Source organism: Camponotus vicinus, unplaced genomic scaffold, assembly GCF_025532165.1.
Source record: "Camponotus vicinus isolate PSW18456_S1 unplaced genomic scaffold, iyCamVici1.0 SCAF_2, whole genome shotgun sequence".
Taxonomy (NCBI): domain Eukaryota; kingdom Metazoa; phylum Arthropoda; class Insecta; order Hymenoptera; family Formicidae; genus Camponotus; species Camponotus vicinus.
In genome coordinates, this window is record NW_028141956.1 from 12,282,977 (window position 1) to 12,295,151 (window position 12,175).

At 33.4% G+C, this 12,175-nt stretch overlaps 1 protein-coding gene across 3 annotated transcripts in view; it reads left to right on the top strand.

The window, feature by feature from the left end:
• The window catches only part of Sima (HIF-1 transcription factor component sima), a 45,285-nt gene that overhangs the window by 26,648 nt on the left and 6,462 nt on the right, over positions 1-12,175 (top strand). For all 3 annotated transcript variants that reach the window (XM_083092579.1, XM_083092578.1, XM_083092580.1), the window contains 3 exons: positions 9,046-9,457; positions 10,927-11,173; positions 11,820-12,169. In XM_083092579.1, the coding sequence (XP_082948705.1) occupies positions 9,046-9,457; positions 10,927-11,173; positions 11,820-12,169 (1,009 nt within the window). The remainder of the gene's footprint in view (positions 1-9,045; positions 9,458-10,926; positions 11,174-11,819; positions 12,170-12,175) is intronic.

A 12,175-nucleotide genomic window follows, 5' to 3' on the forward strand; every position in this document is an offset into this window, starting at 1 on the left:
AAAAATCGAGTCGTGTGAATTGTGAAAAATTTCACCAGGGACCAGATAAAATTAAATCCTCAAGCTCAAATAATCCATATTCAATTCAAGATTTAACGATCTCTAATTTCGCGAAAAAAGTACCCACAATCAAGACTCCAAGGCTGTTGCGTGGGAGCATCGGTGTCAAGCTGATCGTTGTTCGGCGAGAGCGAAAAGCAATCCCGCGTTACGTCGACGATTTAATAACAGAGTCTGACCCTCGAGACGCGCAGCACTTTTGGCCGGATTCCATCGCGCTCGCAGCATCCGCTGGCAGCGTATTCGCGAATTCCGTTTGCGGACACGGTTGCGCAATCGCGATTCACGAGGATACTCACCTGTCCATCTCTCGCCTCGAATCGTCTCTCTCTTTGTTTCCGTCATCTTTCGCATCTTCCTAAATCTACGAATACTCGGTTCGGCCTCGTATCGCGAAAGAAAATCCGATATCGCGGTTGTTTACCCCTCTTCTGACCTGAAATTAGATTCAGCTAATAATAACGGGCGATTTTATTACGTGGTACAATCCCACGTGGGAGAATATAACACATTTTGTTGCTAATAAAGATCGTGATATTTAGTAGTTGGAACAGTGATGTGGGTCAATAACAATAAATTCTACATTCTAGAATAATATCGGCTTATTTTACCAAGATGATGTCAAATTTTTTTATTTCTCTTTCAATTTTAAAAATAATAGAATAATAAAGTGATCGATTTTTCTGAGTGTTAAATAATCGCGTCGCATAAATTCTCTTTTTTTACATAATATATTATTACATAAAATATATTTTTACATATTATATAATATTAAAAAAAACACCATTGTTCCACGAGTTTATTTATAAAAACGGGAAGAGAAAAATCGCGAGTGCCGCGAGAGAGAATACGTAATTTGCATCGCGAGAAACGCTCCATGGCTCAGTGACTGAGACTAATTGTAAATGAGGTAGTGCCGATAAAAGTGATGTGGGATTAATAGAGAAAAAGAGAGAGAGAGAGAGAGAGAGAGAGAGAGAGAGAGAGAGAGAGAGAGAGAGAGAAGAGAGGTATCGACAAAGATGGGTATTGCAAGGCGCCAAGACAATAAATAAGATCCATGTGTTCGACGTATAATATATTCGTGTGCGCGAGATCCGCGACACTCTGTGTATCGATCAATTCACGGCAAAGGTGCGCGTCTGTTATCATCGAAGCCCACCCATTACGTAACGCTTGACAGCGGCGGTATTTGTGTGGCAAACAGTGTTGTCGAGATCCTCTTTCGAGGCACCCGGTGTGTGTATGTGGCAATTTTGCGTCAATTCTAGGATATAAAATTCGCGTGATTTTTAAGTATATATGCGGTGAGAGAAAACCTAGAGATACTTCGACGAAGTTTAGATTGGAAAAATTTTGATTGACGCATAATTATTAGACAGATGTAAAACGAGCAATGAAAATTGAAGAGTCCCTCGTGAACGACTGGGAGTGCAAGCGAATAACTTTCTTTAGTAAATGCCAAGTGTATTTTAAAAGAATTTAATTTCAAGCTCTAATAACATGTAATAAATCCTAGAAATCCTAAAAATTGATTTCATCAAAATCTTATATACCAAAAAATTAATTTCAAATTTTTAAAGGAATCAAAATTAAATATATTAAATATTAAATATATTAATTTAAAATTTTTAAAGGAATCAAGATTGTATATATCCACTAATACGCAATTTTTGTAATTTTTTAAAATAGTCTTTGTAGGATGTTCGCATATTTTTTATATTTCAAGTTTGAATCTTGTGTGGATGTTAATTTAATTATTTATCAGGAATATTCATATGAAATAATATTATACAAAATTATTATTGATTCATTGGAAATATTAATAAAGTAATATCGATTTACTTAGGAATTTATCGATGAATTTACTTAGGAAAATAATATCAAGAACACAAAAGAATATGATTTATTATTGCACTTGGCACGGTGTGTTTCACGTGTACCTTTGTGCAACAAAGAAAAATACACGTTCTGCGAGATGAGTGCTAAATCTCGCGCTGGCAAATGTACGCGGTCCTAGAATTAAAAATGCATTATTCGGTTACGTGCACACACCGGAGGGTTAGACATCGGACGATAGACGACACTCGTAAACAATACTCGTAAACATGTCGCGAAAGATCATAGGCCTTGCCCTGTCATCGTGCTGAACCAAATGACTGTGTATGTGTGCGTGTGTGTGTTTTGTGAGATAATTTTGTTTGTACGAACGAGAAAACTGCTCCACATTTTTATAAACATACACATACATACTTATATTTTTAGAGCACATACTTTAGTTCTAAAAATGACACAAGTTTTCGGAATTCCACTTCTAGCTTTTGCATTTAGCGCTAAATGTTTATTTCTTTATTAAGAGGATATTATATATATATTCTCTTGACATAAATTAAAATCCACCTCCGCATTCTTAACTTGTACGATGGATCGTACTTCCTAGTGTTACGTTTAATATAAGAAAAGATTTATGATCAGTGTCATCAAGTTCAGTTATCGCCAACTTAGAGCGATTAAGACTTAATTTAAGACTTAAGATTTCTTCACCCATCGATGAAAATTAAAACAAACTTGAAGAGAAGTTAGAGAGATTAAAGAGGAAAGCTCGAGAGATAAAGTTTCATCTTTCTTATACTCATTGATAACAAGACGGGATGAAGATGGATCTTGTACCGTTTGTAAAAAAGAATTAATATAGTGTAAAAATTTTTCTCTATTATTTTCTAATTATTTTCTATTTTCAATTTATATAAATAATATATAAAATAAAATTTGTCTTAACGTCATAAATATTTAATAAATATTTATTAAATATTTATTAAATTTATAAAATTTGAAAAATTAAAACTCAATTTGATAAATCTTAATTAAGACAAACTTTTTCCTAGTGAAAGTTCCTTATCATTTATTGCAATTTTATATATTATATATATTTTTATAATTAAATTTCAAATTATATGCTTCTATCATAAGGTAAGATATACCTGAAGTGAATTGAAGAGTGCAATTTTGTTATTCAATTTTGACTCGCAAGAAAGGGATTAAAAATTAATTGCAAAAATGGATCAATATAACAAAATGTATAACAAATATATAACAAAATATAGCTATATAATATATATCGATGAAAATTCGATTGAAGCTAGACCGCGATTGCCTGAGTTCAGATCGATTCTTTTCGAACGAAACGAGACGTGGTGCAACCATACGATAGACGGCAGCATCGCAGGCACGCCGTCGACCTCGAGAACCGCGCCAATCTGGCCACACCTTTCGGACCTCGCACGTCTCATAACAAACCGCTCGAGTTTCGACCGGTCCAGCATCGGGTTGAGTTAGGTGGCGGGTTAAATATGCCGTTGAATATCGAGAAGGGAGGGATAAGATGGAGGGATCCAAAATAGTGACAGCTTGCGCAACCGAGCACGTGGAACCGGTGGGACCGGTGGGACCAGCCGCGCTTCTCTCGAGTCTCCCTTATCATCGACTGCTCTTTCTCTCTCCAGTCTAGACTCGCCTCTTCGATTATTCTCCGGGAGAGATTGCTATTGTATGATGAACAATTTATTTGTTAAACTCCGTATTTGCTTGCCGTAAAACACACAATAAATCACTCGGACTCCTATTCTCCTTTTCTTGCGGAAATTTATTAATTTTATTCATCGTTCCCTGCGTTTTATTATAATTTGACTATAAATCTACACTTTACGGTTTGTTGATGTATTATTATGATATACGCTTGCGATCTTCTTGCTTGGAAATAAAATTTGTTTATTGCTTGTGATGGAGAAGAGAAAAATCTTTTATAAAATATTGTAGAAAAGAGGATATAAAAGTTCATAAACGATGCGCAAGGTTTCCAAATTTATGTCATAAATATATCACGCGCGAATCTCTGATATTAAAAGAATTTACAATATCTTGTTCTCTATAGCTGGTTGACATTTTGACATGTATGACGAAATTTATTAGAAGGTAATATATATTCCACCAACATCGTTAGATAGATTGTTTAAATATTAAACTACTCGCTAATCGACCTCGCAATTAAATTGTTCGCATTCTGATCAATAACATAATTTTCTTACGGAAAGAACTCGTTTTTAGACTTTAATTCATGACTTCCATAATCTTCGATATTAAATCTATATATCTTGGCAATTTTACTTTTTAAAAATTCAATTTTATATTATCTCATTTTTTTATCCAGGATAAAAATATTCAATTATCCTTTAATATTTTATTCTTGTGTCAAAAAATTAAACGCAATCGAAAGTGCATCGTCTCGATAACTCGTCTTAAAAACATAATTTTCTTATGGAAAGATTGTGCTCGATCTTAGACTTTAATTCATGGATCCCATAATCTTCGATATTAAATCTGTATATCTCGGCAATTTTACTTTTTAAAAAATTCAATTTTATATTATCTTACTTTTTCATCCATGGATAAAAATATTCAATTATCTTTTAATATTTTATTCTTGTGTCAAAAAATTAAACGCAGTCGAAAGTGCATCAACTCGATTATCGTTTCAAAATTGTTGACTATATTTTTGTACGCAAAGAAATTCTATCGCGTAAGAAACGATACAACGTTTTAAAGCTCCCTTGGTGAAATTAAGATCAATCGAGAGAGCAAACGAATAAATGTAATCTACTTAATAAATGCGAGTTCTCTCCGGCAAGAAAAAGCGAAGCGCAGAAGCTTTACATAAACGAAGTAAGGATTATTATGAACGAACGTGAAAAAGATTGTGAAAGAATAATTAATTTCAATTTAGCATGCCATTTAGAAGGGAAGAAGATTGACAAGCGTACATGGCACATACATAAAAATATGTGACAAGTTGAAATACGAATACAACAAGAGGCAGGATCGTACACATACGACTCCATAATTTGCTTATGTATGTATGTAATTTGCATCGATATCTGTTTGAAGATCCGACTCGTTTGACCAATTATCATGTATATTTAAGCTGTTAAATCTATTTTGCGCTGTTTATCACTCATTTTTATATTTTTGCGAATTTCTTAGATAATGTATTCGCTCGTTCAGTCCTTAATTCGGGCAGATTCTAGTTCGCAGACAATTTGCGTTGAAGCTCAATGCCCGCATACGTGATTTACGCGCGATCCGTACGCACGCACTACCACATACGCGCATTTGGGATCCGCTGGTCAATTTGCGGCAATTACCGGGCTGTTGCGACTGGTTAAAGTCACTTAGCCTCCGCGTAGATCCGTGCGCACGAACCATCCGCGACGAATGACTCTCATCGGATCCTCGACCGCGAAAAAGCGCGCATAAAGAGATCCGTAAAATCCTCACATTCGGATTAATAAGATGACGACCGAAAATATCTTGCCTCGAATTAATATTCGTCGCAAATGCTAAATTAAATTTAACGTGGATTTAAAAAAAAATTTTCTCTCAAAATTTGATCAATGATTAAATTAGAAGGGAGATTATAATTTAGTTAGCATAGTCAATAAGCATAATCAATTCTAATTCTGTATATATGATATTTGATATTTTTTATATAGATCAAATATTTATTTTTAAATTTAATAAATATTTATAAATTTAATAAATATTTATTTATTTATTAAATATTTATTTATGAGAGAATTTTTTTTTAATTTATTCAAAAATATGTAAAAAGATCAACAGGTTGCAAATTTCTAGAAACTTCATTCTGTTGTATTTTCTCTCTATTATGAAATAATTTAGCGATATAATTTATTTGCACGACAATTAGCCTTTAGGAAAAATTAGGAAAAAATATCCGCTTGCTTAGGCTGAAAGTCTTTCGCAGCTTGTGAGGATCAACATGGCTAGAAGATTTAAAATCGTGTATGAATGCAGATGAGACGTGTTGTTTAAACCGATATACATCCGGGTTATCTTCTGGGTTAAGGCCAGATTAACTTTAACTGTGTGATCGAAGAAAACTATAGATATAGTAATCGTGTCTACGTAAGCGAGTTCGTTTTATTATGCCGAAGAAACATGGCATTGAACGATTAATTACGTGCTGCTGGTATATTTTTCGGCTTTTTTATTGAAAGGAACAGAAAAATGTAAGAAATAAAAACTGCAAAATTTTATATTTTTTGTTTAGGATATATTTCTTTGAACAAACGTATAAATCGCAGAAAATTACATAGATTGCTGTTGCATTTCACAACTTATTTTATTTGACTCTTCACTTTTAATATTTTCTCATATATTGAAAATGTTACTTTTCTCATTTCAATTCATTTACACGAAAACGATATGTAACATTATAATCTTTGTGACAATCGCGTTTAAAAATAGCGAGATTGATACTTTTTATAAAAAAAACTTGCACAGATTGATGAATCAATTGCTGTCCAGTAACGACTATGTCCACATACATACACATGGCACTATGTAACACGTATGACGTAAGAGATTGCCATATCGATTTCGCTTTATTCGAAAAAATATAATAACGGTTTTTTTAAAACTCGCGAGGCGTGTCTCCTGTCGATTATCGAATTCTTATCAGTAGAATAAATAGAAGCTCGCAAATCCCGAATTAAAATTTAAGGTCAGATTCCCGGAGCAATTATATCCCAATTTTACACGATGTTTTTCATTGTCTCTCGGAAAATTCTCTTCGTCGGAAAAGATAGTCGTCACGTTCCATTCATGAGGCACTTGGTAAAAGAACGCTTCGAAAACAAGGCGCCGGAAAATGGCCGCGGCGGAGCGCGACGCGCGGAAAAAGCCGCCGATCGACGGTCACGAGCCGCGAGTTACATAAGCGCCTTCTCGTGATTACATCAAGCTTTTGCTTCGTGCGAGAAAGAGAAAGAAAATGAGAGCGAGTCAAAATCCAAATGAGCGGAAAGAGAGAAAGAGATAGAGAATACAAGGCAACAATTGTCAGAAAGTCTGGGTGAATGTTAGATAATTCGGAACTCATGAGAGTGGTAAAGATAATGATATGCGTGTGCAGCACATCAATCAATTAACATCTACGATAATTGAGAGACAACAGGAGAAAAGTTAAATCCGAAATTATATTCGAAATTGTTAATTATTTTATATTTCTACGATTGCGTAATCAAGAGATAAAGATTTCTATAGCTTAGAAAAATTAAGTGCAGAGATCAGCTGATTTTAATTATTATTATCTGAATATTAAGTAACATGACACAATAGGTCCATATTGTGAAAAAATTAATGAATTTTGATATGATTAAATTTATATATGTTTATCTTGAAAATAATTATTTTTCCAAAGCTTTGTAATCATTTTCACATAAAAAAGAGATTAATTCTTCATAAATTTATATATCTTTTTTTGTTTATCTCGTTCTCAAATATAAACATATTTATGAACGTACAAAGATAGAAGTAACACAAATTGAAATGTTGAGAGATAAGAAAATATATAAGAACAAAATATATGTATATAATATTTCGATATATAATATATACAAATATATATGTATATAAATTTACAAAATAGAATTGTTTATACTTTTATCGATACAAAATTGTAAAATGTTTTCGAAGAAATTTCACGAGTGAATTTCTGAAAAAGAGATCAAAATTCATTTTTATTCTAAATTATAACTAATATGATTTTTAAATTTGTTACAATTAATTTATTAAAATTGTCTACTGTAAGAAACTAATAATTATATTATTTATAATGAAAAAAAATTACGTACGCTTATTTGATAAATCTATAACCACTATAGAATTGTTGAAAAATTATAATTATTAATTTTATCATATTAAAATTCCACATTCATACGTATAACTATCTTATATTTATTTATTATTACTTTGGAGAATTAATAATTATTAAATTAGTATATTTTTGAAGAACCATTAGTACACAAATATTTATAAAGACACTAGTTCGTTTTTCGCACGTCACTTTCGAAAGATGTTTTTTCCGATTTAAATATCTCGTTTGACAGTTTTAAACTTCCACAGTCACGTGTGCCTCGTGACAGCTGTCCGTACGTCCCACACGTCGTCGAATGATAGCGAATGTTTTCGTAGACAGACACGTGGGTACATACGGAACATTTCGTGTGAGACAAGTGTCCAATTTCGTGTCGTATTCGAACTTCGAATCGTGTCATGCGTGCACGCGTTATGATTCCGCGAGAGAGGCGATAAATACAACATCTACGTATCGCTACGTGTCGTAACGCGATGTATCATCCGATGTATCGGCGGTCGTTAGATAAGAACGGCATCGTTAGTCGATGAGAGGAAACTAAGGAAATCGAACGTTATATATTTTTGTGCTTCGAGCAATTGGAACAATTACAGTGAGAATAGTGAGATAAACATTTATCAGCTCGTGTAAAACCATCGTGTAAGTCGTTCAAACAAATACTCGATATTTTGTTTCGATATTCTTCTTCTTCTCAAGCTTCTCTCTCCCCCATTCATTCTACTTTACTACATTCTATTATATTAGATTTTAATATAGCAAGAAAGATTATTTTTAGATAATACACATGTGCTCCATTTGTCCGATAATTAACCCTAAACTTGACGCAACTCGTAAATATATTTTCCTTTCTGTCCCTCTTAATTTCTTATATTAAAATTTATTCCTGGGAATTCTTGAGAAAAATATTCGTTTTTCTCGATTTATTATCATCTTATTATTACAAATAATATTATAATTACAAGAAAGATTGCAACTTTTACGCTTGAGTATACTTTATTCATATATTAAAATTATTATAAATTTCTAAAATTATTATAAAATTTATTTCTAAATTATATATAAGGCTACATTTTAAATAATTAAGTTTAATAAAATATTTCTTCGGTATTTTTCTAAAATATTTCTTTTCGAATTTTTCACAAGTTCTCGATGAATTTTATCGGTCCAAATTATCGTTAGTCAAGTTTCGGGGTTAACGAGTCCCAGGACAAGGGCACATTATCCATGCCGGCGGCTCGTGAATTTGGTTACAGTGGGATCGAACACGAGGATGAGATATACAGCGTGCGCCAGCTGGCCGCGCGTGACAGCGGCACCGATTTCGTGAAGCCGGAGAAATCGTTGGCGACCGTTGCTACGAGACCGACGTCGGACTCGTGTCAGGTGCTGACCGACGACGAGATTTCCAAGGAATCGGCCGTCGACGACGAATCGAGAGGCGACGATCGACCGCTCGCCGTCACCGCGTCGATCTTCCGTTCGGCCAACGGAAGGGACGACACGCGAAAGGACGACGCCTTCCTGAAACAGGCACAGGAGAAGAAGTCGTGCGTGCGAATTCTCAAGGATCTCTCGATCAACGAGTCGTTGAAGGAGAACGACGAGCCGACAACAGATCGACAGAACTGCCGGCCAGCAGTTGCGAGAACACCCTTTATATTCCAGGTACGACTGATCTTCGAGAGAATCGAATTGACGTGATCCTTGATCCTAGGATGTTTACTCTCTGGAAAAACATGGAATCAGGGAATTTCTATGGAATTTTGAGACTCAGGGATTTTTTTTTAATTATTTCTCTTTGATAATTTTGTTCTTATGTTATAAACAATCGACAAACCAAGCAAACATATTATGAATATATATCTCTATTTATATATTCAATGTCTTGACTAGATATTAAATATGCAGTATATTTTTTAATTTTTATTTTTTTGTAACATTTAATTTATAATTGTTAGTGATGGTAACAATTAAAATATTATGCAAGTGAAAAATATTTAATTTACTCGGTTTTTTTAGGATGTTTACAAATCTTGCATTTGAAACTTAAGAAATTCTGTATTTTTTTCTTTTTATAAGTGGAAAACATTAAAAACCGCATATAATAAAAAAATTTATTTTAGAAAGTTGCATCAAAAAAATCTTTAAAGTATTCTCTTCATCTGGAATTTTGGATAAAAATATCTGAAAAATCAGAAATTTTTTTTTCAATATTTGAACAGATACTCTGCTAAAAAAAAATTCGTCATAGTGACTTTAAATTTTTAATATCAAGATAATATTAAGATAAAATCTGACAGACCTCTGTTGAGATAATGACTGAAATTATGAAAATTTGTTAATTGCAACTCTTTCCATGCTTGTACGTACAATCACAAGATGTCGTTTAGTCTCAACACAAAAACACAATTTAATTTCTAAATTTTGATTATTTTATTGTATGATGTTTGCAACCATTATCGCAGGATGTGTATAAAATATATGAAAAACAAATTTTAATTTTTTTTTCTAAATCTTCATCTTGTATTATTTTTTATTAAAAATCTTTCTCGGGCAACCATCGCTTATCGATGCCGTAATCCCATTGCTTACTTCTCTTATCACTGCAGAATGATAAAGTAAAAATAAGTGGCATCGAAATCTTTCGTATTTTGAAATGACGTAATCGAATTCTCTCGAGAAAAGAAGAAATTCGTTATAGGGACGGATAATTGTCAAAGCGCAAAATTAAACTTTTATATTTTAATCTTTCATATTTTTTTAAGCCTTATTTATTTTTTTATATATAATTATTGCACGATATTTTAATAATTCCTTATAAAAATAATATATATTATAGTTTATAAGTAATTTTTTTATAAAACTATTATATATAATAAAAATAATATTTGATAACAATTTTTCAAAGAAGATGAATATTTTAATTATGAGAATCTAAATATATATTCTAAATTTTTAAATTATATAAAAATATCGGACATTCTGAAACATTGTTAATACAAATATTACAATTGAAGTCACGATTAAGCGCCGATGTGGCAAATTCTAGGATGGCTATCGCTCTTATCTCGAGCCACAATAACGCATCCTTGGCCTCCTCCCCTCTAGATCGATCATGCAATCTTCGGTTTCAGGGTAAACCGGCGGTGGAGCGCGATTCCTCAGATAGTGCCGGACGTCGCGATCGTCCACAGGCGGTTACAAAACATCTGTTCGCACCCACCGTACAGCAACAACAACAGCAACAGCAGCAACAGGAACAACCGCAGCTATCGTGCCGACCGCCGCCGCAGACGGCTACAGCGAGTATCTTCGCGCCTCGCACCGAGGACATGAACAAGGGCTTCCTGACTTTCAGCGAGGATCAGCCGGGTCTTACCAGTGCGTATTTTTCGTCAGAACAAGCCCTTTTTCCAAATAAAGGCCAGAAAGGGGGATCGAACATCTTGGCAACTATTACGGACTTGTTCGGAATGGTTTTTGTCTTTCGTTTTATGGACATCCGCGGATAATATGTTCGAAATTTTTTCCGAAAAAGACAGAAAGCACATGCTCGTGAAAGAGAGGATGACGTGTAAGATAACAGAATTATTTATCATTCTAATAGAACATATTATGTGTGACCTATAAATATGTTATTCTATTTGATTTGAGATATCAAAGGCAATTATATTTTGCAATTCTATTTATTTCACTTTCTTTATTTTTGACTAAATTAAATTGTTTGATTTATTATTTATTTTATTATTATTATTATTATATTATATTTATTATTATATTATATACATAATATTATTATATTATATTTATTATTATTATTTATATATTATATTTATATTATTATTTATTATTTATATTATTTATTATTTGGATATTTTAATTCGATTTTTTCGAGAATGAAATTTAAAATATCAAATTGGCCAATGGAACTAATAATTTGATGTACTATATATTTGGTTTTTACGCTAAGATCTTCAATTTTCGTCATAATTTATCATGACATTTTTGCATTTTTCGCATTTTGCAGTGTTGAAGGACGAGCCGGAGGACCTGACGCACCTCGCGCCCACGGCTGGCGATGTATGTGTACCCCTCGAAGACACTCCCTTCTTAACAGACGAGATGCTGGACGAGTTTATCTTCGGCAATGACAATTATGGTTGTCCCCTGCTGAGTCCAGGCGACACTTTGACGCCGGAATTGCGTTCCACGGATCTCTCGGAGTCTCTTAAGGAGGCAGATCTGAGTACTACCAGGACTAAGAATACGACCGATCGCCTGGCCGATAGTGACCCCTTCATGTATGGCGATTCGCCCGGAAGTCCCTGTGGTATCGACTCGAGTACCGTATCGCCATCCCTATCGAAATATCGACAGGTCAGC